General features: G+C 40.2%; 1 protein-coding gene across 2 annotated transcripts in view; it reads left to right on the plus strand.

The window, feature by feature from the left end:
- PDE8B (phosphodiesterase 8B) overlaps positions 1-27,476 on the plus strand; it is a 240,900-nt gene that overhangs the window by 94,821 nt on the left and 118,603 nt on the right. The window contains exons 2-3 of one of the 2 annotated variants that reach the window (XM_043592585.1): positions 3,585-3,644; positions 24,494-24,684. In XM_043592585.1, coding sequence (XP_043448520.1) covers positions 3,585-3,644; positions 24,494-24,684 — 251 coding nt within the window. The remainder of the gene's footprint in view (positions 1-3,584; positions 3,645-24,493; positions 24,685-27,476) is intronic. The other variant, XM_043592592.1, reaches the window with a different exon arrangement.

Here is a 27,476-nt window from a genome sequence, read left to right on the forward strand (position 1 = left end):
TGACCAGGTCTGGCCGCTGGGCTGAGGGAAGGCAGTGTGTGTAACTTACAGGCTGAGACCTTAAAAACCCATGCCCGAGTCTCCTGTGACTTTCCCCCTGCCTTTCTCTTGGCCTGGACTGCTAAGTAACCACAAGGAGGAATTGCCTTGGAAGGTCGCCTCACACCATAGTGAATTTGGTATGAATAAAAAAATAAACCGTTACAATATTAGGCCACTGAGATTTTGGGTCTCTTTGATACCACAGTATAATCTAGCCTATTGTAATTCACATGGCTAAAATAATGAAATGGATTTTGAGAATTAAATGAGAAAATACTGTTAAGCTCCTACCACTGTACCAAACATGTAAGTCATTTTAACATGTCAGTTTATCAGCCTTCTCAACCCTGGGCCTGTTACCTCATTAGCGCCAATAATAAATAAAGCAATAAAGTAATAGTTACCTCCCCAAAATAAAAGAAATAAAATACATGAAAAATTTTACCTCATGCCAATGAAGTAATAAGCTTCAGGGGTTTTTCCTTCCCTCTTCTTCTGAGTTGTGATCAGAAGTCATTGAGAACGTCTTTGTCCTCCTTTAGAACACTTCTTCCTCTACGTGCAAATCTTGCAGTCCCCTGGAGGTAACATACTGAGCTTATTTGATAGTTCCAGCAAAAGCATCGTATTTTCTAAAGACATAAAATGCATGGCAGAAAGGATCATAGTTTAAAAGATTTGCCAGTGTTGACAATAATGCAAAGACTGTATTTCAGAATTACTCCAAATGAGTCATTATTTCCTTACCTATAAAGAAAATGTAATTGACTTTCTTTTTAATGTTGATATTAAAAACCCACAAATGCCACCTCTCAGGGCTTTTATCCCACCAAGAGACCTATGTAAAAAAGTGACTTGACCTGTGTCATGTCTAAATTCAGTAACATAGAAAGCTGAAATGTAATTGGGTCCTCTGGGCCTAAATGAATAGGAGACAATAATGAGAATAATTTCCCTGAAGAGAATCTAGTCATTTGTGTGCCAACAGTCATTACACTGTTCCACAGGATTTGTTCTGGAGAGATTTCATCAGGAATATATTGTGAGCTCTTAGTCAACAGAGGAAAAAAAAAAAAAAAAGCAAGCTATCTATGTAAGTACTTCATGCACATGGTGGTTATTTACAAAGTTATACAGAAATGTATGGGTTATGGGGCACCTGGGTGGCTCATTCGGTTAAGCGTCTGACTTCAGCTCGTCTGACTTCATGATCTTGCGGTCTGTGAGTTCAAGCCCTGCATTGTGCTCTTTGCTGACAGCTCAGCGCCTGGAACCTGCTTCTGATTCTGTGTCTCCCACTCTCTCTGCCCTCCCCTGCTCATGCTCTGTCTCCCTCAATCTCAAAAATGAATAAATGTTAAAAAAAAAAAAAAAAGAAATGTATGGGTAAAGAGTGAATTATTTTTTTGGATGGGCTGTGCCCTTCCAGCAAGGATCCTTCTCCCTATCCCTTAGCCTTCCAAAGTGAGTCAATTCTTATTTTATTACTTTCAAACTTTATACTACTTATTTATTTTCTGCCCCTGGATGACCACTTTGGGAGCCAGTTTTGCTGGAGAAACCATTCACATGTGGCATGTTGGAGGAGAGCTTACGTATGTGGTGGGTGCAGTGAATCCAAAAGAGGGCACAGAGACCGTGAACAGATACCCTAGATTATCAGTCAAATTTATCTTACTGTACCAAATTGGTTTTGCTTCTTAATTATTAGCTTTAAAATAAAATTCTGGCAGTTACACTGCTTTTGAAGGGCCGTGTCTGGTTCAGACAAAAACTTTTTATTTTTTAATATTTTTTTTTAGTGCTTATTTTTGAGAGAGAGCGAGAGACAAAGTGTAAATGAGGGAGGGCAGAAAGAGAGGAAGACACAGAATCTGAAGCAGGCTCCAGGCTCTGAGCTGTCAGCACAGAGCCTGATGTGGGGCTTGAACTCACGAACCACAGATTGTGACCTGAGCCAAAGTTGGTTGCTTAACCAACTGAGCCATCCCGGTGGCCCCTAAAAACTGTTTTTAGGGTAGAGCTGGGTGGCCGGTGGGATGCAGAGTCCTAGTGATACAGGAGGTCTGGTGCTGGTCCTTTTTCAATGGAGTCATTCTTGGGGCTGTGCATATATGCTGGGTCTGCTACCAGCAGTAACGCTTTGCAGTATATTGTTTTGTTTAAAGGGAAGAAGCATGAGGTCTCATGTTCTTTGACCTGAAGGTAGCAGCAAAACATGGAAGGAACTTGTTACTGGTCCATGGGTTCCGGGACTTGAGGCCCTGGGCTGTTATGAGTTGTGCCAGGCCTATTGGATGGACCCACTGTCCAGAAGCTGCCTTTCCAAGTGGAACCTACCACAGAGGACCAAGAACCTCACTTGAGCCGTCATCTGAGGGCTTTGAGTTTTATGCTGGCTAGTTTGGTAAAAGACCAAAGCCCCCCAGCAGCTTTGCTTCATGCAATAATGCTAGGGTTGAGGGATCAACTTTAAAGAGAAAAGTGTGAACAGTTCAGTCGTGTTTTGGAGAAGATACAGACTATGCCCCCCAGGAATCAAGCATGGAGGAAAAGGAAGAAAGGAGAAAGGGAAACTTTTGGTTTTCAAAATTATAGCGTAATGAGAGCTCTGCTGTTATTAACTGATAAAGCCTTGTCTTGGTCCTTGGTTTATTACTGAGTTATTTCCCGCCCTGTGGATTTTTATGCTTGCTGAAGGTGTTCCATAGGATTGACAGGGACCGAACTAGTGTGTAGACTGCAGGATAAACTTCCAAGTGGTGGCACAGTGACTACATCTTCTTGGAGAAAAACAAAATTGGATCCATAGAGGTGAGGCCAAGACCCTTGGTCCAGTAATCTAGAGAAAATCCCTCTTAGAAATCCAAGCACAGTAATTAAAGACAAATATTTGCTCTATGCTTACAGCTGAAGCAGTGAGATGGCTTTGGCCGCTGAACACCTAAGCTCATTCCTGGAGTGAGTCACGGTTTGCCTCTTGGCGTGCTATGGGGTTCCTTAGTTGATTTGAAGAGGTCCAATTGAAATGAGTTTATTCATGGTAAACAATGGGCAAGAGTAAGCTGTTTATTCCTCGTATAAAATGAAGATAAGGAAATGAAGATCTAAATAAAGGAACAGATCTTAAAACCATAGAGATGTTGCAGTTCTCACATTTAAGAAAAACTTGTACTCAAGATTTCAGAATAATAATTGTCTACCATGGTGCCGAGCACATAGTAGGTGCTCAGAAAATAATGTTTTTCTCCCATAAAACGGTACTTGTTTATTATAAAAACCCATACTTAAAAACAACCTGAAATCCACTACTTCATATTTGATGCTATCCCTCCAAGACATTTTCAGCAGGTATAAATGTATACATTCTTACACAAAACCAGGATTATGCTGTGTATGATGTTTTATTTTCTCCGTGTCAGTAAACTGAATCCTTACGGTTAGGGTCTATAAAGTGGCATAATGTAATATTCTGAGGAAGGAAGAATTCGTCACTCCTGGTAGTTTGACTCGACACATCTCATGTTTTGTCCTTTATTCAGCAGGTTTCTTCTGCGGAGGTACGCATTGGGCCCATGAGACTGACACAGGATCCTATTCAGGTATGCCTCCATTACTCAGCTGGGGCTTTGTTCCTGGAGGGGCTCTTTCACTATTACAGCACGTAGCCATCCTTGCCCCTCCAAACACACCTGTACATGCATACAGACTGTGTATATATGTCTTTGTGAAACTGCTGACTTTTCGTAATGTCATACTTGAGGAATCAAATTGTTTGCTTGAGGATTTAAACACTGCCCCGTCTTGAGTATAAATACAGGAGGTAGGTTGTGTGGTGGGTTGGGAGGGAGGACAACTCTCACTAAAAACTTGGACTGCTCACACCCTGCAGCAGTCAGAAAGGGAAGAAGCTATGTGTAGCAAGTGTCAGGGCTTTTGCCATGAGCCACAGGTGGATGTGAATCTTGGCTTTACCAGCCAGGTCACTAAGCTATGTGACCTTGCTTATATTGCTTGACTTCTCTACCCAGTGCCCTGTCTGTAGAGATGATAATTCCCCTCTCTCATGGGAGGGGTTAATTAATTTAACCCCTAGTTAGATTAAATGGCACTGAGTGCCTAGAAGACTGTTTGGCTGTAGAGGTCTCAGTAAATGACAACTATTGTTGGCTGGGAAGAAAAGACAGGAGGCTCCTCTTTCTTGTCCTGTGTGTCTTGAGCCATGTGTTCGTCTGGACTCTTTAGCACTGAGCGAGCTCCAGGAAGAGAAGGCCCAGGGCCTATGGCATTCACCTGACTCTAAAAATGGCAGCAGCTTTGCAGCCATCCTCCCCACAGCCCTCAGGGTCTATTGGCCGCTTCAGAGGAACATGGGTGGAGGGATTGGTACCCTTTTAAACCAACAGTGGTTATTGTTAAATCTCCATCTGCATACACATCTTCCCGATAGGCCTAAATGAGCAAGCCTTCTCCCTATAAAAAAGTAGTTTGTTAACACCTGGAAGCTTGTGCATTGGGAAAATTACTTGGGAAAAGTGCATAATGCAGAAAAAAAAAATGTAAGCAAACCAAACATGTAGATGAAAGTGAAAAACCAAACAAGGAAATGTACTGTTTGATTTATGAGCAAATGGAAAAGAAAATAATGTTTTATTGTTGCTTAGGAAAGGAAATACAAATCTAGGGAAAGGAAAAAAACAAAAGGAAGATATTTAGCTTGGGAAAATTGGATGAAAACAAATTTAGGAGTAGAGAGAGAAAAAAGAATTTACTAAAATAAACATAAGCCACAACTATCTGTATAGAATACAAACAAGTGGAAAATTCCAGTAATCATTCTAGGGGCGTGTACTTTGTGCTCCATTTTGAATAAAGGCAATGACAAAGGATCTAATAATGGTGTTTATTCCCAAAGCAATTTCCAGAATGTTCCTTGAGATTAGTATAGTTGTGGAACAATTAGTTTAATTTACCTTAATTTTTCCTCTCTGTTGTACTGGAAATTAATGATCATACTAAGGATGTCTCGACTTTTAAAAACATAATTTGTCAAATTGTAAAGTATTTCAAATACTCATTAAAGTGCATGAGTATAGCTGTGCCCCTTTTATTGAATATTAACATTATACTTTCTCTGTTTGAGTTTGTTCTCCAGAAATTAAAGATTACCCTTAATTATCTTTCTGTATTGCTCCCCTCCAATCCTCACCTCCCTAAAAGTAACCACTCTTTGGAAATTGATTATGCTAGGTGTTTGTATATTTATTCTACATATGTGTGTGTCCATTCATAATAATTACTTTGCTTTTGAATATTTTAAAGCTTTATTTCAAAGGGGTCAGGCTATAGGTCTGAAATTTTTCTTCATTCATCATCTTTTGATGTCGTGTGTAAGAATCAGTTGTCCAATCTGAGGTCACAAAGATTGATTGCTTTGGTTTTTTCTAGGAGTTTTACCTCCTAAATTTAGCTCTATGGTTCATTCTGAGTTAATTTTTGTATATGATTTGAGGTAGGGCTTCATTCTTTTACATGTGGATATTGAGTTGTCACAGCACCACTTGTTAAAAAGAATATTCTTTCCCCCATTGAATTGTCTTGGCACCTTTGTCAAAAATGAACTGACCATAAGTGTGAAGGTTTATTTTCTGTATTCTCAATTCTGTTCCATTGGTATGTATGTTTGTCCTGTGCCAGTACCACACTATCTTGATTACTGTGCTGTGTGGTGTGAGTCCCCTAAATGATTGCAAATCATACAACAGATTATAAATCTGGTTTTGAATATTGCAACATTAACAATTTTGTCTCCCAGTTCATTAATACGATGTTTTTATTTATTTAGATTTTCTTTAACCTCTTTTAACAGTGTTGTATAGTGTATGTCTTTGGTATTTTAAATTTATTGTGTGATACTATGGTAAATGGAATTATTTCCTTAATTTCATTTTTGCATTATTCATTGCTAGTATATAGAAATAAAATGTATTTTTGTTTATCTTGTATTTTACAACCTTGCTGAGCTCCTTCATTAGCTCTTGGAGTTTTTTATGGGTTCTTGAGGATTGTCTATATACAGGGTCATGCCGTTACTTCTTCCTTTCCTATCGGAATGCCTTTTGTTTCATTTTATTTGCCTCTTTGTCTTGTTAGAAACTCCAAAATAATGGTGTGTTTAATTTTGTAAGAGACTTCGATATTTCTTCTCAAAGTGGGTTGTACTGTTTTATATTCCTGCACACACTATGAGAGTTCTGGTTATTCCAAATCCGTGGTAATGACTCGTGTTTCAGTCTTCTAATTTTAGCTAATTATCTTATGGTGAATTAAATTTCTATTCCTCCATGACTAGTAATGTTGAGAATTTTATTGGCTTATTGGCAATTCTTTTATCTTTTGTGAATGTTTGGTTAAGTCTTATTTTTAATTGGATTGACTTTTTATTAATGTCCATGTATTTTTGAGAGAGATAGAGCGCCCAAGTAGGGAAGGAGCAGAGAGAGAGGGAGACAGAGGATCTGAAGCAGTCTCTACACTGACAGCAGAGAGCCCAATGCAGGGCTTGAACCCATGAATCCTGAGATCGTGACCTGAGCTAAAGTCAAACACTTAACTGACTGAGCCATCCAGTCACCCCAATTAGATTGACTTCTAAAACATTATTGAATTGTAGTTCATTATATATTCTTATTACAAGTCCTTTGTCAGATTTTGAGAATATTGGAGGAGTTAAGACAGCAGAGTAGTAGGAGGACCCTATGCTTGCCTTATCCCTCAAACACAGCTAGATAAATATTAAATCATTCTGAATACCCATGAAATGGATCTGAGGACTGAGAGAACAAACTGTACAACTAGAAGGAGAAAAGAGGCCACACTGTGGAATGGAGAGGATATGTGATTTGGGGGAGAAAAGAATCACCAGTGCTGCAGAGGGGAGGGATCCCTGATGAGGGAGGGAGGGAGAGGGAGGGACAGAAAGAACAGAGGGCATGGCATTGCACAAGAAAAGTACTTCCCTAAAACCGTTGGCAGGCAAAACGAAAGGGGCTGATGATTGCAAGTTTTTACAAGCCACGGGGCTCAAAGACTAAAGTTTTAGAAGTCTATGCCATTGCTGGGTGGAGCCTGGTGGGCATAGTGGTGCTTCTGTGGATAAGGAGGGCAGAGGGCCCAGAAGTGAACAGAATGGGCTCAGGATCCCTTGAGTCGCACTGGGAGAGACAGTTCCCCTTCCTGGAGTGCATTTGGGAGAGGTGGCACTGCCTCTCCAGGGACCACAGAGCTAGTGGGTGCCGTTGAACTGCCCCATTTATTAGCATACAATCAGAGACACCTGCTGAGGGCAGCTAATTGGATGCCAGCTTTTTGCTTCACTTTACCATACACTCCAAGCCCCTTTGCGTTCATGTGATTGCCCTTCTGGGGCAAATGGGCACGAGCCACAGTGCAGCAAGACCCTCCCTCAGAGGATCAACACAGGTCTGTGCTGTGCCCTGTCCCTAAGATTTGGAGATATGAAACACATCTGGCATGCCTGATGTAAAACACAGGAGCACTGCACTGCTGGTTGGGCAGATGGCTTGGACCAGGTTGAAGGCAGGGATCTGATGGATGTCTGCAGCAAATTAGAGGAGATTGTTCACTCTTCTGTGAGGGCATCCTGAAGAGTAGCGGGCATGAACTCTCCTCTCTGGGAGGAGAGAGCCAGCTGATGCCATTTTTACCCCTGCCCATTAGTATGGATGGACTTCAGTGAGTAGCATGGAGGCTTGAACTATTTACACCAAGCCTCATCCCCTGCTCTCCACAGGTGCTTGTGAACTAGGGCCTGAGAGTCAGAGCAGCTGCGGGCCCCAACCCCAGAAGATCTTTACAAACCCCTGCGTGCACCAAATCTGATCGTAGAGTGCTAAAAGCTTCAGCTCTGGGGGAAATAGGATCTACCTTTTTGTAATAAGCAGACCAAAGCACACTTCGTTAAAACTTGCCACACAGTGGACAAGGTCCGGACAATTCTCATGCAGGCAAAGAGAAACTGTGCAGAGGACTGACCAGAGGGAAAGTGCAGCCAAAACACAATAGTGGAGTGCACACAGTATCCACCAGAAACACTTCCTGAAGCGGACAGTATAGGACTTCTTCTTAATATAGACATTACTCTCAGGAGCAGGAAACATAATAGGTTTTCCTAACACACAGAAGACAGAGACCCAGATACAATACCAAGGTGGAGGAATTCACCCCAAAATAAAGAACAAAAGAGGTCATAGCCAGGGATCGAATCAAAACACATATAAGTAATATGCCTGAGCCAGAATTTAAACCAACAGTCATAGATACTAACTAGGCTTGAGAAAAGCAATAGAAGACCCCAGTATAATTAAGGTACAAAACCGACTGAATGTAATGACTACAAGGATGGAAGAAACAGAGGAATGAATAAATAATATAGAAGATAAAATTATGGAAAACAATGAAGCTGAAAAGAAGAGGGAAAGAAGAATACTGGATCACGAATGTAGACTTAGAGAACTCAATAACCCCATAAAGTGTAATACCATTTGTTAGAAGAAGAAGGGTGGGAGAAGGGGGCAGAAAGTTTATTTGAGCAAATTATAGCTGAAGGCTAACCTCATCTGGGGAAGGAAACGGGCATCCAAATCCAGAAGGTTCAGAGAACTCCCATCAAAATCAACAAAAGAAGGCCAACACCAAGACTTATCATAGTAAAATTTGAAAAATACAGAGAGGAAAAGAAAGCAGCAAGGGAAAACAAATCCCCAACCTAACAGGAAAGGCTAATAAGATTTGCAGCAGATCTCTCCAGAGAAATTTGGCAGACCAAAAGGGAGTGGAATGACATATTCAAGTTGCTGAATGGGAAAAATATGCATTCAAGAACATTTTATCCAGCAAGGCTGTCTGTCATTCAGAATAGAAGAAGAAATAAAGAGTTTCCCAGACAAACAAAAACTAAAAGAGTTCTTGACCACTAAACCAGCCTTACAATAAATATTAAAGGGGACTCTTTGGGAAAGAAAAACCAAAAGCAACAAAGACTAGAAAGGAACAGAAAATCTCCAGAAACAATGACTTTACTGGTAATACAATGGCACTACATTCATATCTATCAATAATAGATACTGCTGTGTAAGTGGACTAAATGTTCCAATCAAAAGACATAGGGTATCAGAATGGATAAGAAAACAAGATCTATCTATATGCTGCCCACAGCTGACTCATTTTTTTTTAAATATATGAAATTTATTGACAAATTGGTTTCCATACAACACCCAGTGCTCATCCCAAAAGGTGCCCTCCTCAATACCCATCACCCACCCTCTCCTCCCTCCCACCCCCCATCAACCCTCAGTTTGTTCTCAGTTTTTAACAGTCTCTTATGCTTTGGCTCTCTCCCACTCTAACCTCTTTTTTTTTTTTTTCCTTCCCCTCCCCCATGGGTTCCTGTTAAGTTTCTCAGGATCCACATAAGAGTGAAACCATATGGTATCTGTCTTTCTCTGTATGGCTTATTTCACTTAGCATCACACTCTCCAGTTCCATCCACGTTGCTACAAAAGGCCATATTTCATTTTTTCTCATTGCCACGTAATATTCCATTGTGTATATAAACCACAATTTCTTTATCCATTCATCAGTTGATGGACATTTAGGCTCTTTCCATAATTTGGCTATTGTTGAGAGTGCTGCTATGAACATTGGGGTACAAGTGGCCCTATGCATCAGTACTCCTGTATCCCTTGGATAAATTCCTAGCAGTGCTATTGCTGGGTCATAGGGTAGGTCTATTTTTAATTTTCTGAGGAACCTCCACACTGTTTTCCAGAACGGCTGCACCAATTTGCATTCCCACCAACAGTGCAAGAGGGTTCCCGTTTCTCCACATCCTCTCCAGCATCTATAGTCTCCTGATTTGTTCATTTTGGCCACTCTGACTGGCGTGAGGTGATACCTGAGTGTGGTTTTGATTTGTATTTCCCTGATAAGGAGCGACGCTGAACATCTTTTCATGTGCCTGTTGGCCATCCGGATGTCTTCTTTAGAAAAGTGTCTATTCATGTTTTCTGCCCATTTCTTCACTGGGTTATTTGTTTTTCGGGTGTGGAGTTTGGTGAGCTCTTTATAGATTTTGGATACTAGCCCTTTGTCCGATATGTCATTTGCGAATATCTTTTCCCATTCCGTTGGTTGCCTTTTAGTTTTGTTGGTTGTTTCCTTTGCTGTGCAGAAGCTTTTTATCTTCATAAGGTCCCAGTAATCACTTTTGCTTTTAATTCCCTTGCCTTTGGGGATGTGTCGAGTAAGAGATTGCTACGGCTGAGGTCAGAGAGGTCTTTTCCTGCTTTCTCCTCTAAGGTTTTGATGGTTTCCTGTCTCACATTTAGGTCCTTTATCCATTTTGAGTTTATTTTTGTGAATGGTGTGAGAAAGTGGTCTAGTTTCAACCTTCTGCATGTTGCTGTCCAGTTCTCCCAGCACCATTTGTTAAAGAGGCTGTCTTTTTTCCATTGAATGTTCTTTCCTGCTTTGTCAAAGATTAGTTGGCCATCCGTTTGTGGGTCTAGTTCTGGGGTTTCTATTCTATTCCATTGGTCTATGTGTCTGTTTTTGTGCCACAGCTGACTCATTTTAGACCTAAAGACACCTGCAGATTGAAAATGAGGGGATGAAGAACCATTTATCATACTAAAGAACATCAAAAGAAAGCCAGAGTCGCCATACTTAAGCTAGATTTTAAAACAAAGACTATAACAGATGAAAAAGGGCACTATATCATAATAAAGGGGGTCTATTCAACAGATCTATTGTAAATATTTATGCCCCAACTTGAAAGCACCCAAATACATAAATCAGTTAATAACAAACATAAACTCATTGATAACAATACAATAATAGTAACGGACTTTAATACCCTACTTAGAGCAATGAACAGATCATCTAAGTATAAAATCAACCAGGATACAATGGCTTTGAATGACACACTGGACCAGATAGGCAACCAATATATTCAGCATATTCCATCCTAAAGCAGCAGGATACACATCTCCAGAACAGATCACGTACTGGGTCATAAATCAGTCCTTAACAAGTACAAAAAGATTTGAGATCGTACCTTGCATGTTTTCAGACCACAGCACTATGAAACTTGAAGTCAACCACAGGAAAAAAAAAAAAAAGGAAAGACTGCAAATACATGGAGGTTAAAGGACATCCTACTGAAGAATGAATGGGTTAATGAGGAAATTAAAGACAAAATAAAAAAGTACGTGAAAGTGAATGAAAATGAAAACACGATAGTCCAAAATCTTTGGGATGCAGCAAAAGTAGTCCTAAGGGGGAAGTATATAGCAATACAAGCCTACCTCAAGAAGCAGGAGAACTCTCAAATACACAATCTAATCTTAAACCTAAAGGAGCTAGAAAAGGAAAAGTAAATGAAGCCTAAAGCCAGCAGAAGAAGGAAAATAATAAAGATTACAGTGGACATAAATGATATAGAAACAAAAGGCAGTAGAACAGATGAATGAAACTAGGAGCTGGTTCTTTGAAAGAATTAATAATAATGATAAACCCCTAGCCAGACTTATCAAAAAGAAAAGGAAAGGACCCAAATATATAAAACCACGAATGAAATAGATCACAGCCAACACCACAGAAATACAAATAATTATAAGAGAATATTATGAAAAGTTATATGCCAACAAATTGGGCCATCTGGACGAAATGGATAAATTCCTAGAAACATATAAACTACCAAAACTGGAACAGGAAGAAATAGAAAATTTGAACAGACCCATAACCATCAAAGAAATTGAATCAGTAATCAAAAATCTCCCAACAAACAAAAGTCCAGGGCCAGATGGCTTCCCAGGGGAGTTCTACCAGACATTTAGACACTAGTTAATACCTGTTCTCAAACTGTTCCAAAAAATAGAAGTGGAAGGAAAACTTCCAAATTCATTCTACGAGGCCAGCAGTACCTTGATTCCAAAACCAAACACACCACTAAAAAGGAGAATAACAGACCAATATCCCTGATGAACTTAGTTGCAGAAATTCTCAACAAAATACCAGCATATCGAATCCATCAGTACATTAAAAGAATTATTCAGCATGAAAAAGTGGGATTTATTCCTGGGCTGCAAGGATGGTTCAATATCTGCAAATCAATCAATGTGATACACCACCTTAATAAAAGGAAGGATAAGAACCATATAATCCTGCCAATAGATGCAAAAAAGCATTTGACAAAATACAGCATCCACTCTTGATAAAAATTCTCAACAGAGTAGGGATAGAGGGAATATACCTCAACATCATGAAAGCTGGATAAGAAAACCCACAGCTAATATCATCCTTAATGGGGAAAAACTGAGAGCTTTCACTCTAAGGTCAGGAACAAGACCAGGATGTCCACTCTCACCATTGTTGTTTACCATAGTACTAGAAGTCCTAGCATCAGCAATCAGACAACAAAAAGAAGTAAAATGCACCCAGGTTTCCAGGGGAAAAGTCAAACTTTCACTGTTCACAGATGATAACGATACTCTGTGTAGAAAACCCAAAGTTTCCATCAAAAAATTGCTAGAACTGGTAAATTCAGCAAATTCACTGGATACAAAATGAATGTACAGAAATCTGTTACATTTCTGTATATCAATAATGAAGCAGGAAGAAAAGAAATCAAAGAATCTGTCCAATTTACAATTGCACCGAAAACCGTAAGTGAGCTAGGAATAAACCTAACAAAAGAGATAAAAGATCTGTACTCCGGAAACTGTGGAACACTTACAAGAAAAATTGAAGAGGAAACAAAGAAATGGAAAAATATTCCATGTTCATGCATTGGAAGGACAAATATGGTTAAAATATTGATACTACCCAAATCAATCTACACTTGAAATGCAGTCCCTATCAAAACACAACCAATATTTTTCACAGAGCTAGAACAAACATTTCTAAAATTTGTATGGGACCACAAAAGATCGTGAATACCCAAAGCAGCCTTGAAAGAGAAGAGAAAAGCTGGAGGCATCAGAATTCCAGACTTCAAGCTCTGTTTCAAAGATAGAGTCATCAAGACAGTATGGTACTGGCATAAAAACAGACACATAGATCCATGAAACAGAACAGAGAACCCAGAAGTGGATGCACAACTATACGGTCAGCTAATCTTTGACAAAGCAGGAAAGAAAATCCAATGGAAAAAAAAGTCTCTTCAACAAATGGTACTGGGAAAACTGGATGACAACATGCAGAAGAATGAAACTGGACCACTTTCTTATACCATACACAAAAATAAATTCAAAATGGATGAAAGACCTAAATGTGAGACAGAAAACCATAATAATCCTAGAGAAGAACACAGGGAATAACCTCTTTGACTTTTGCCATAGCAACTTCTTGCTAGACGTGTGTCTGGAGGTAAGGTAAACAAAAGCAAACCTGAAATATTGAGACTTTATCAAGGTAAAAAGCTTCGGCACAGCGAAGAAGATAATTGACAAAACTAAAAGGCAGCCTATGAATGGGGGAAGATATTTGCAAATGACCTGATAAAAGGTTATGATCCCAAATTTGTACTTATCAAGCTCAACACCCAAAAAACAAATGATGGGGAGTTAAGAAATGGGAAGAAGACACGAATAGACATTTTTCCACAGACTTCCAGATGACTAACAGACACATGAAAAGATGTCAGTATCACTCATCATCAGGGAAATACACATCAAAACCACAATGAGAAAAGCACGTCACACCTGTCAGAATGGCTTAAAATTACCAACACAGGAAATTAGAGGTGTCGGCGAGGATGTGAGAAAGTTGGTGGGAATGTAAACTGGTGCAGCCACTGTGGAGAAAAGTATGAGGTTCCTCAAAAACTCAAAATAGAGATACCCTATGACCCAGCAATTGCATGATTAGGAATTTACCCAGAAGATATAAAAACACTGATTTGAAGGCGCACACACACCCTGATGTTTATAGCAGCATTATCAGTATTAGCCAAATTATGGAAAGAGCTCAAACGTCCCATCAACTGATGAATGAGTAAAGAAGTGGTATTTATATACAATGGAATGTTATTCAGCCATCAAAAAGAATGAAATATTGCCATTTGCAACTACGTGGATGGAGCAGGAGTATATTATGCTGAGCAAAATAAATCAATCAGAGAAAGATAAGTATCATATGAGTTCACTCATGTGGAATTCAATAAACAAAAATGAACATGGGGAAGGGAAAAGGAAAAAAAAAAAGACAGGGAGGCAAACCATAAGACACTCTTAACTATAAAGAACAAACTGAGGGTTGCTGGAGGGGAAGTGGGGGGATGGGCTAAATGGGTGATGGGTGTTAAGAAAGGCACCTGTTGTGACAAGTACTGGGTGTTGTATGTAAGTGAGGAATCACTAAATTCCACTCCTGAAACCAATATTAAACTATATGTTAGCTCTACTGAATTTAAATAAAACCTTTAAAATAAAAAAATGGATTTTGTGAATATTTTCTTCCAGGCTGATTTTTCTATTCATCTTCTTAACTTTGACTTTTGAGCAAAATTTAATTTTGATGTAGCCTAAGTTATCATTTCTTTTATAGTTATTACATTCTGTATTCTAAAAGTCTTTACCTACTCCCAATTCAAGATGATAATTTCTTAGAGAAATTATCAGAGAGAGACAGAGACAGTACGAGCAGGGTAGGGGGAGAGAGAGAGAGAGAGAGAGAGAGAGAGAGAGAGAGAGAGAGAGAATATCTGCAGCAGGCTTCAGGCTTTGAGCTGTCATCACAGAGCCCAGTGCAGGGCTCAAACTCACGAACAGTGAGATCATGACCTGAACCAAAGTCGGATGCCTGACTGAGCTATCCAGACGCCCCTTGAGTAATTTTTTAATATGCATGTTTGGTGGTCAGATTTTTATAACAGAGTCTCAAATATACTGTATTTCTGTCATCTCAGACATGATCTAGTCCTTGGTAGTATTAAAATTCCCATAAACGGCTCTATACTCCACTACTGAAAAACAGTGGTCTCTAATTTTGGATTTATTTTTAACTGCTACTCATAAACTATGAAATAACGAAATGAATACAGTGAACTCATCACTCAGGGCAAGAGCCGGAATGTTTCCAGTGCTACTGTGTTTACTGCTTGATTCCCATCACATGAGTCTGGCCCTAGATGCCTGCAGATGCAAGTGGTCAGGAGTCCCTCTCTGAGTGAGGTACACAGTAATCAAGAGATTGTTTTTAAAAATATAACACCCTCAACTGAGAGCTAACGTGTCATTCCCACTTGGTCTGATTGAAACATACTTTCATTGATCCCTTCAGAATCCAGCTCCAGAGCACCTGTATGTTCAAGGCTCTGTCATAGGTGCTACAGTGGAAGACAAGTGTGCTCAGTCAGTTCTATCATTTGTAACGCTCCAGCTTAAGGGACAGTTATATCTAGTGAAGTGTTTTTGTGCTTCTGCTACTGATAATGTGACTGTCTTAGAAAAATCATACTATGTCCAGTGCCTTCGTATTCGTTTGTTTTTTTTCCCCCCTGCCTTCCCCCTCCCCCAACTTGGGGAAGAATATCTATTTTTACTTCACTGGCATGCTGCAAATGTTAAAGAGCTGGATCCGCCAGAGTCCTTAGGGCATGGGAGGAACTTGCTTGATGAGAATACTTCAGGATGTGGTTGCTTTTTGGGTGCATTTCTCAGTTCACTGGGGGAAACTTGCTCCCATGTCAGGACATGTAACATGGAGCTCTGCATGCCCTGCATGAGCTGTCAGGAGCAGTGTGAGAAGTGGAATGGGTGGAAGTGTTGGGGAGAAGTGCAGCATGGTATCATAGAGGATGTCTCTCCTGGGGGGAGTGGCCGGGACTGATACTGAAAGTCCTGTTGTCCAGTCTTGGCAAGAAAATTAAAAGTAGGAGAAATATTTTGAGGCAGGAGATTCATATCAGCATTTCAAAATGAGTGGCCTTTGCTTCATCACTGCCTTGAGGATATTTACTTGTTCAGTATGTAGATTTGGCAGGTTTCTGCTTACGGTGCTGTCCACTGCCTTCCCCCGCTCTGCCACTCCCGCTGGGCTTTCCAACTGGATTTGGAAATCCTATTCATCACAACTGTGGCCTAAATGTTTCCTACCAAGGCTGTACTTGGCTTTAAGATTTATTCTTCCATATTGCACGGACACGGATTTTCTGGAACTGTTCAGTATTGGAGCTCATATGGCCTCATGGGGGCTATCCTTACATATTAAGTGAAATGACTGAGTTGTAGAGATGCTTTGACATGGTAACTTGCTGCAGGACTCTCCTGTCCTGTCTGTCCTTCATTTTATTGTGAAGTCATGGCTTCCACCTAGCCCAGTCAGTTCCATGCAATTACAGAGTCGGTAGGAATTTTGGTCCCATATTTCAGGGCGGAAAAAAAAATTAACATCATTGCTCAGGCTCTGGAGTCAGGCTGACCTCAGTTCAAATCTTGCTAGTTGTGTGGCTGTGGGTGAGTCTCTTAACACTTGTAGCACTTTGTTTCCATGTCTCTAAATTGAAGATAATTCCAACCTCCAAAGAATTGTTGAAGAGTTATTGAATAAGATCCTATATTTAAAGTACTTTCATTATAATGGCTGGCTCTTAAATTTTCATCAAACCATAGCTGTTAATAGCATCACCTTCCTGGAGACGTTTAAGGAATGCTCTCAAACCGTTTTGTACCTGCTGAATTCACCCCTCACCTGATCACAGTGGTCAATAGTTTAGTATGTGGCTAATACTAATAAAATCTATACGTGTGGTCTATTCTAGAAGCTCTTTGTTACCCAGTGTTTGCTTAAAGCCAAACCAAGTATTCTGAAAATTGATGCTTAATAGACAGGGGGAATGCATGTAGAGATGTGTAGACTCATCTTTGTTTATACAAATACTAATAAGTGACATTTCTTTAGGGAAAGGTTAGTTTTATCTTCATATTTTTCATAATTAGTCTTTACTGAGAAAATAGTTTCATACTGATTTGACTATCCGAGACAGATTATTGCTTTCCTCAAAGGTATTTGTAAGCATTTGTTGATTAAACTTGTCAAAGGAATAGTTACAAGGATTTCCAGCAAAGCAAGAGAGCATCTACTGGAGCCATGGAAAGTTCACCGAAGCAGGACTTGGCAGATGTGGATCCAGCTCTGTTGCTGCTTGGCTTTGGGAAGGTACTATCCTCATCTGTGGAATGGGGGGTAATGGATCACCCTCAGAGTCCTTTCCTGCTTACAGGAGTCCTGAGAGTCCTGGGCCCTGTTCTTGTAATTGCTACTGGGACACCCCCTCTCCCAGTCACCTGCAGTCTGTGTTACCCCTGCAGGCTGCTCCCACCAGACACGTCTGCTTGATTCTCTTGGCCCTGCCACGGATCAGCCCTTAGTTGGTCATTCTAGCTTGGATGGAGAGATGAATAAAATATTGTGGTTCTAGGAAGGTTTAGGTAGCAGTCTCCTTGCAGAAGGGGGGAGGCCCTGCATGGCAGTTTGAGTTCTTTGTAGTTACATGTGAAAAGCAGTATAGGTTGCCCTAGCTTTGCACAGTTTCAGTGTGTACAGGTTTCAGAGTTGAGATAAATCACACCAGATCCCCACAACATGCTTTGGATTGCAATTACATCAGTGTTCTCATTGAATAATTGCCTTAAATATGAACTGTGTTGCTAGCACTTCAGTCCACACACCACTATGTAAATAACAGATGCATGGCGCAATCAGTAACCAATGACGTCACCTTTTTCAAAGTCTTCATGACTGATCTCTGCCTACTGTTCGTCCATGCAGGCACAGACAGCGAAGTGTGTAGTTAGTTGTCACCATCTTGTCTCTCCATGACCACACACATGACCTTACACACAAACAGATCATTGAGAGAGGGAATGAGCCAACACAGATGAAAGTGCATCAGAGAAATGAGAAGTGATCCTGCCAGAGGGAAGATTAAATTGAATGTAAATGAGGTTAGAGGAGAGAGCTGATTGGGGTGGGAATGTTCACACTGTCACATTGAGATGTTCTAGATCTGCAGCCAGAGGTCGTTAAACTTGCAGCAATGATCAGAATCCATGGAGAGTGTTTGTGATGAAAGTAATGAAATGTCACAGAGGAAGTGGTACCAGTAAAAAAACAGAAAGAAAACTATGTATTAATTAATGAAACTCAACCTATTTCGTGGCACTGAAAGTTGGGCAGATGAAATACTGGAAGCTGATTGAAGTTTAGGACTTTGTAGTTCACCAGGTCATAGAAAAGATGCTCACTCTGTATTCTATGCTTACACAATTTGGAGAAGGCACATACTGTTCAAGCTACTTGTAAGTTTTTTTAAAAGAAAATATTTTAATTTTCAGTGTTTCTAACGTTTTCATTTACAGTTTTACTTTATTTCATTACACAGTTAATACCAACTAAGATTTTTCATGCTTGGACAGAATTTATGAAGGTCATAGAATAGTCATTTTTGCCATCATTTAGGGCTGCTTTTTGTAGTTGCTGTTAGAGCCTGGCCCTACCATGCGAAGCAAGGATTGCCTCTAGTAGTGTTCTGACCCTGGACAGGACTCAAGTCCACCCAGATCTGTCCCAGAAGGAAGGTGTTTTCTCATTGTCCCAAGCTTCAACCTGGATCAGATCTTAATCTACTCTTTTGATGTGTTTACAGCAGTGCAGTGAGGGTAGATACAACAAAATTGTTTCCTTCTGCCCATTCCACTGCGCCAAGACTCTCTTCTTGGTTGTCATGTCCTTATCCTCGTGTGGTCACTGCTCAGTAGTGCATTTACTATACTTATCTTCCCCTGACTGTCTCCCCTGCTTGCTTCCTAGGGGCAGAGACTAGACTTTGTCCGTCTCTATCAGCTTTTTCTCCCAGTTCATAACACTTTATAATAGATCATCAATACATACTCTTTGAATGTTCTGTATATTATTAAAGCAAATAAAAGGGTCACTTAACTCTTACTCTTTACAAATAAAATTCATTCGTATGCCTTTAATAATTATTTTTAAAGTTTATTTTCTGAAATTTTGAGATTTGCCTCAGTGAAGGGTCAGTAAATACTTACAAGTGGCCATGACTAACAAACTAAGTACTGACACATAGAAAATTTTTTTAAGTTTTTTAAGTTTTTTTTTTTTTATTATTTTGAGAGAGATGGAGACAGTGTGAGTGGGGGAGGGGCAGAGATAGAGGGCGAGAGAGAGAATCCCAAGCAGGCTCCACACTGCCAGCACAGAGCCTGACGGAGGGCTTGATCTCAAGAATCATGAGATCATGACATGAGCTGAAATTAAGAGTTGGACACTTAACCAACTGAGCCACCCAGGCACCCGATACATAGAATGTTAAATAGGGAGAGGGACTGTATCACTTTAGGTCTTTTTGGTTTTCTTTGGTTGCAAGCGAGAGCTGCCTTATACAACAAAGTAAATAAACGAATAAAAACGTATTCGTGCAATTTTTTTTTTCTTTGTAGAATTCAAGGAGGAATTGAAAGCTCTGGCTTAGAAAGTGTGGCAGTGAGCCATCTCTGAGTACTTTGACAGCAAGAGTTAAAGGCTCTTGCTTCCATATCTCTACTGTTAATGAGCTACAGGTCTCATTTCCTGGCCTTTGTGTCTCTTTTGTTCAAATCCCAAATTTCTGGAAACAGAATATCATTAGCCCAGCTGCGCTGGGAGATAGGGGCAGAAAGTCCAACCCTAGTTACTTGGGCCCGCGACTTTCCTAGAAAAGATGCAATGTTCCAGAGATCGGCATACATCAAAAAAAGGTAATTACTATAGTACTTCACTGTAAAATGCATATATATTTTTATTCCTGTAGATTTTTCACTTAGGAGTTGAATTATTGAAAAGTAGTCTTTCTGATTTTTTTAATAAATGGGAAGAATTTTATTTTTTTAAGTATTCCCGTTAACATACAGTGTTATATTAGTTTCAGGTATACATTATAATAACTTAATAGTTCCATACATTACCCTTAAATGGGAAGAATTTTAAATACTACCCAAAGAAATTCTCTCATGAGTGCTTTTACAATATAATTAGTCTTGTTTTAAAATGAAGATGTTATTATTTAGGTAGGGTGAGGCCAACAGATCAGGAAATGACTATGATTAAACAGTTTGTCACTTGGAGGAGGGGGCACCCTATGCCATGACAAGACCACACATTTAGCACCAAGGTTGGTCAGGAGACAGAGAGACCAAGAGGAAAATGTGGGCAAGAGTCTCACTGTGGCTTCTGTGGGAAGGAATGGGTAGAGGAGGGTAAGCAGGTTTGGCCAGCTTGAATCATCGCAGGGGAATTTGGGGCATAGAGGTTTGTCTCTGGTTGTTTGATTCCTGGCCCTGGAGTGATTAGGGTAGGTGGAATAGTGGTTCCATGCATTAAAGCGTGATAAAAGAAGTGGTAGGAGTCTGGGCTCTGGATTGATTTGCATTTGAAGGGTGCTTTTCTAGGCATGTTTTCTGCTATTTCCAGAAATTGACTAACCCTCTTTGGAGGCACAGGGTCGCAGGGCTTTAGATGTCAAAGCGTTAGAACTACAGAAAATAACAAGACATGGTTAATACCGTTGCTCACTTTGAATCAGTTTTGTGAGTTCTCATGTGAAATCCAGTATAAGTTCCTCAAATGGCCTTAATGTGACCCAGTTCTCTGCTGCAAACTAGACTTTGCCTCTCACTCTTCCCTCTGTCAGAGTGGCTTCCTTACAGTTCTTTGAACACATCCAGCACACTTCCCACTCTAGGGGCCAGTAGAGCCCCTCCTGCTTGGAGTGCTTTTCCTTCAGACATCAACTTGGCTTCCTTCTCTGTTTCCTTCAGGCATTTGTGCCTATGTTACTTTTTCAGCGAGACCTACCCTAACCACTTTCCTTAATGTTGCTTCCAGTGCCCAGTTTTGCTCTCCCTTCCCCTCTCCTACTGTTTGTACGTAGCACTTAGCACTTTTAACATTCAGTGTCATTTGCTTACTTACTATTCATGTTCTTTACCCCTCTACCTCTATAGTGCAAGGGTCTTTATTATTTTCATCACTGTACTCTAAGCAGTTAAAGACAATGCTGGGAACGTAGTAGGTGCTTGGAAAATTTTTGTTTATTAATGACATTATTTTTCCAAAAGTGGAACAGTCTGTAAGTATTACGAGGTTAATCTTCAGCAGTGCCCAACATGGGAATACAGTGTGTTCTTATTGTATTAGTCAGTTATTGAGGCCAGATGGTATAAAGGAAATCTAAAGTGTTGAGATTCTTGTTTAGCAAGTCCTAGTTCAGCTAGACAGAGGACTGAGAAGAAATTCTCTCATCTTATAAAACAGATGAACATAAGGGAAGGGAGGCAAAAATAATATAAACACAGAGAGGGGGACAAAACATGAGACTCTTAAATACAGAGAACAAACAGAGAGTTACTGGAGGGGTTATGGGAGGGGGGATGGTCTAAATGGATAAGGGGCATTAAGGAATCTACTCCTGAAATCATTGTTGCACTATATGCTAACTAACTTGGATGTAAATTAAAAAATAAATTTAAAAAAGAATTAACTCCAAAAAAAGAAAAAAGAAGAAATTCTCTCATCTTTTCCGACTTTTAAGCCCTGTGTATTGAGTTTTTCGTGTTAATACCATAGCTGTTATTGACTTTACACACAAACCAATTTATTCTACCCGACTTGTACACTGTAGCTCTCTTGTTAATAGTTTCATTTGAAGACTTTCTCTTCATTATCAAATCCACAAGGCTGTGCCCTTCAATTCTCTTAGAAGAGCCACCTGCCACTTCTTCCTAGAAGTAGCTCTGTGGTCAAAAACTTTTAGGAGCACTCTGGAGTGAGGAGTGACAGACCTAGCCCAGGGTGAGCTCTTAATAAGTGTGGCTGCATCCTGTGTTACTAGTGTGTGATTTCAAGCCATGTGCTAAGAAGAAAATGTCAAAATCTCATGAATGGACACTTTTCTAAAGAAGACATCCAGATGGCCAGCAGGCACATGAAAAGATGCTCAACGTCACTCCTCATCAGGGAAATACAAATCAAAACCATGCTGAGATAGCACCTCATGCCAGTCAGAGTGGCTAAAATGAACAAATCAGGAGACTATAAATGCTGGAGAAAATGTGGAGAAACAGGAGCCCTCTTGCACTGTTGTTGGGAGGTGCAGCTGCTCTGGAAGCATTGTGGAGGTTCCTCAAAAAATTAAAAATAGACCTACCCTATGGCCCAGCAATAGCACTGTTAGGAATTTGCCCAAGGGATACAGGAGTGCTGATGCATAGGGGCACTTGTACCCCAGTGTTTATAGCAGCCCTTTCAACAATGGCCAAATGATGGAAAGAGCCTAAATGTCCATCAACTGACGAATGGATAAAGAAGATGTGGTTTATATATACAATGTAATACTACTTGGCAATGACAAAGAATGAAATCTGGCCATTTGTAGCAATGTGGATGGAACTGGAGGGTATTATGCTAAGTGAAATAAGTCCGGCAGAGAAAGACAGATACCATATGTTTTCACTCATATGTGGATCCTGAGAAACTTAACAGAAGACCACGGGGGAGGAGAAGGGGAAAAAAAGTTACAGAGAGGGAAGGAGGCAAACAATAAGAAACTCTTAAAAACTGAGAACAAACTGAGGGTTGATGGGGGGTAGGGGAGAGGGGAAGGTGGGTGATGGGTATTGAGGAGGGCACCTGTTGGGATGAGTACTGGGTGTTGTATGGAAACCAATTTGACAATAAATTTCATTAAAAAAAATAAAATACAGCTTTAAAAAGTAAATAAATAAATACAAGTTCTATAAAAAAGAAGAAAATGTCAAAATCATGTTGAAAATGATTCTGTCTCTTCTGGAAACATGGTATTTGGGAAAACAGGAAATAACTTAAACAGTGTAAAACAAATGACATTTATGATGCATTCAGATATTTAATGATGTTAAGGAGCTATTGGGGAGGTTTAGGTATGAGATGGTGTTGTGGTTTTCTTTTCTTTCTTTTTTTTTAAGTCTTTAACAGATGCCAATGAATGAAATAATGTGATATGCAGGCCTTGCTGCAAACCAGTGCAAGTGTTGAAAATTGGGGAAGGGTAGAAATGAAGACAGATTGGCCTGGAGTTGGTTATTGCTGAAGCTGGGTGTTGGGTGCATTAGGTTTATTATAGTATTGTGTCTATTTTCTATATATTGCCAATTTTTAATTAATAAAACATTTTAAAAATGTAATGGTAATGGCTGCACAATTCGTCTTTCTGAATGTAAACGAAGCACATTGATATTTCATCATCAAGAATGATATTGGTTATTGGCTTAAAGGCACTTCATGTTGTGACAAAAACCCTTCTGTTGCTAACTGTTTAAACCAGAAGTGGATGCTGAAAACCATTAAATGCCTTATCTGTGTCTTGAGATAATTGCATCTCTTTATGAGAACCTCTTATTTCTAATCATAGTAAATAAAACCCTTCTGCGTTTTGCAGAGAACTCTACAGTTAGTTAACCTTTAACTCACCAAATATTTCTGAGCAGCTAGTAAGTGCCATCTTGGCACACGGGTGAGGGAGGGGGTAGCTGGGAACGTGGTAGGCAGGTCCTTGCGGTCCTGAAGCTCAATTCCATTGGGAGGATAGAGCATAATCAAGCAAATAAATGACCAAGTTCAGGTGGTGAGAAGGCTTTCTCGGGTTTTCTGCCAGAGAATCTGGTGCTGGAGCCCCGGGGCTGGTGAGGGGGACACAGGGTATTGCCACCTTCTTTCCAGTGGGGCTGCACTTCTCAGGCAGAAAGGGGCAAGTTTTCCTCAATTTGGCTCCATTATCTTCACATTTCATGGTCATTCTTTCCAGACTCTAGCATGGGTTGGGTGTTAAAATTAGTTTTTGAGGTTGCTTTGAGTTATTTCCCTTTCCTGTGTCTTTCTAGGGATCTAATTGCTAGGCTCAGAGGGTTGGTCTTCAGGTACTGTGAGGCCAACACCACCTGTACTGGAACCAAATAGGTATAAGTGTGAACCGTAGTCTCACCTGTGTTAATTACCCTGTTAATTTCACTGCTTAAATATTTAAAAACAAAGCCAACTGGGGAAATTAAAAATGAGCATCAGCCACCACCAGTGACTGAGCGCCTGCTTCGTGCTCCTGTAAGTTTCACAACTAGCTGGCATGGCATGTCTGAAAATGGAGGAACTGTAGGAAAAATGAAGGAAATACCTTGTTCGAAGACACACTGGAACCAGTTGGGGGAGCTGGGATTTGAACTCGGGTAGCTTCTCTCTAGACACTGCATTTTTAACCATTATACCGTAGACTTGTTTTTTAATAGAGTCTCGTAAGAATGATGATTTCTTGTAAGATGCTTTTCTGCGTGTGTTTCAGGTTTTGCTGATCTTTGCAAAGGAAGATAGTCAGAGTGATGGATTCTGGTGGGCCTGTGACCGAGCTGGTTATAGATGCAATATTGCCCGGACTCCAGAGTCAGCCCTGGAATGCTTTCTAGATAAACATCATGAAATTATCGTAATAGATCACAGACAGACTCGAAACTTTGATGCAGAAACAGTGTGCAGGTACCTTCCCTAATGTAACATGCTCACTAAACGTTCACCCAGTAGCTAAAAATGAAATTCATTTATAGATGTCTTTAGTTCCATCCCAAGTATTTCTAAAATGTGTGTTGATGTTTCTTTTTTCTTTTTTTTTAATTTTTTAATGTTTGTTTATTTCTGAGAGAGACAGAGACAGAATGTAAGTGGGTTAGGGGCAGAGAGAGAGGGAGACACAGAATCCGAAGCAGGCTCCAGGCACCGAGCTATCAGCACAGAGCCTGATGCGGGGCTTGAACTCATGAGCTGTGAGATCATGACCTGAGCTGAAGTTGGACACTCAACCGACTGAGCCGCCCAGGCGCCCCTGTGTGTTGATGTTTCTAAGCAGTGTATACAGATTTCTGTGATGAAAGCTATAGGTCCTCCTATGAATTTATTTCACCTTTTCTGTTTTTCCACGTTTGAGTTCCATTGAATTTAGAGGTGTGATCTGGGTGCCTCAGAAAATGTCAAGGTGTTTTTTTCTCCCTCTGAGAATTGCTCATATTTCACGCGTTCACACACAAAAGACATTAAAATTCACACAGTTCTTATTATACAGATATGGTTTGGATTTAAACCAGATATTTTAATCTTAATTATTCTGTCCCCAAATGAACATCAGAAATGTGTGAAATACACATTTTTCCCTGCCTGACACAGATGGGGTAGATCGTACAGTAATCGCGGAGCAAAGGCAGCCACTTTACAGCCTCAGGAAATCTTCCAGGGATCCAAACTCTCCGCTTGTTTACAGAAACGCTTGCACTCCGGGGGGAGAAATGCATGCCTGTTCATAAATAAATGCAGTCCTAAGAGTTAGCCGTGGATGAACTGATCCGTTTAGCAGAATTGGAATGCTTTGAAGCTAGATGGCAAGAGGTCACTAATTAACTGCTAGACCGGCACAGACTCCAATTACATATGGAGCTGGAATTTTCTTGAATATTAGTAAGTGAAATGAAACACAGGGAAGTGGGTTCTCAGATCCTTTGGTACTCTGGCAAGAAATGATTGGATTAAGTAAGAGACGTTTCTCATCAAAGGCCTGGCCTTGTTATTTTTTGACCATTTTCATTTTCCTAAAGAAGAATTTTTCCTGCAGAACATATTTTAACATGTCTTATTGGTCTCCGATATCTTGGCATGCTGCATAGAAATGTTTTCCTACTCATTTATTATATATGTGAATAAATACATCATAAAATATTTGGATGATACTCTCAGTATCAGGAATTTTTTTTTTCTTTTTAAATGATTGAACGGATAGCATTGGGTCCTTTATAAATAGATCTACTTTTTCTTGGCCTTGACTTTTCTTACATGATTTTTCTACTAAAAATGCCATAATCCTTTGTGCATACATGGAATGATTTAAGACAAACTTCAGGTGTAAAAATAAAAAAAACTCTTGTAATTCAGGTAAAGACAAAATTTAGCAGATTTTACCATCTTCCTTCAATATAAAGAAATGTAGTTTTGATGTCTAATAAATATACTTCTGTCTCAGCCGCACAGAAAAACAGTGGGGGATCTGTGCAGGTAGAAGCCAGGTTGTGTATCTGGGAGTGTGATTACTGCCTGTTAGTGGTTATGTCACGTGCAGCCAGAATCCTGAATGTGTGGCTGCCAGCACATGTTCCTAAGATGTGTAAGGGACCCACTCCTGACACATGCGCAATAATCTTCATTGTCATCTCTGGTCCAGGATCCCTGGATTTTTGAGCTAGACTGGACCTTAGCTTAACATGCTTCCTTGGACCCGTGGCCCACCTGTTCCAGTCCCCCTTAGTCCTCTCAGTCAGGAAGAGGTTCAGGTGTCTCTGACCGTACCAGTTTTTTTGGGGGGAAGAGGAATGAAGAAATACCGACAAGAAGCAACCCAGAAAATGCAAGCCAGTTTCAGAAGAAGCTAAGTGAACATTGGCCCAGCCCTGTTATGTTCGTAACAAGAGTTTGAGCCTCTTGAGGCCCACCCCTTAGAACATAGCCTAGCAGTATAGCCTTAACACCTCACTGGGGTGGAAGAGGCTCAACAAAGGTGAGAAGTGCTTAGTATTTCCCTAGAGAGTAGGGCACACCTCTGACTTGCTGTGCATTTTTTTCATTAGGTGCTGCTGAGAATTCAGTAGGTTCGTAGGTAGACAAAAACTATAGCTTCACCTTACCAGGACTTGTGCTGTGGGATGACTGAATTCAGGAAGTAGTCTGTGCTAGCCTTGGAAGGGATATTGACTTATTCCTCTGTTCCACAGTGAGTGAAGCCATTGAACTTAAGGCGTTTGTTCAAATACCATTTATCCACAAGGGAAACGTTTACTTCCCAGGAAGACCAGAGCTGGTCATTTTTTTGAGCCTTCCACCCACGTAGAGTGAGGTCTCCAGGAATAGGAAATGGGAAGGTATGTTTTTTGAGAAAGGTCAGGAAATTTTAGAGTTGAAGGAAATGAAGCAATACAAGCTGGCTTTTTCTGGGGGAGCGGTAGTACAAACATGTTGAAATGGAGAAGAGCTGAAATGCCAATAGCTAGAAAGATCAACAAATACATGCTGTTTCACAAATGACTCAGGAGCAGCCTTGAGCCTTCTGTTCTTGGAGATGATGGTTCTCTTCCCAGGGCTCTCAAAATAAACAGAGTCCAGACCAGGGAGATGGGTCAAAACAAGCATACGGCTTATTTGTAGTAAGATTCAAGTATGGGACCCTTGATTAAAAGTTCATCCAATTCACCACCCCTGACGAGAACAATCCAGAATCTGAGCTGCAGGAATAC

This window comes from Prionailurus bengalensis, chromosome A1 (genome assembly GCF_016509475.1).
Source record: "Prionailurus bengalensis isolate Pbe53 chromosome A1, Fcat_Pben_1.1_paternal_pri, whole genome shotgun sequence".
Taxonomy (NCBI): domain Eukaryota; kingdom Metazoa; phylum Chordata; class Mammalia; order Carnivora; family Felidae; genus Prionailurus; species Prionailurus bengalensis.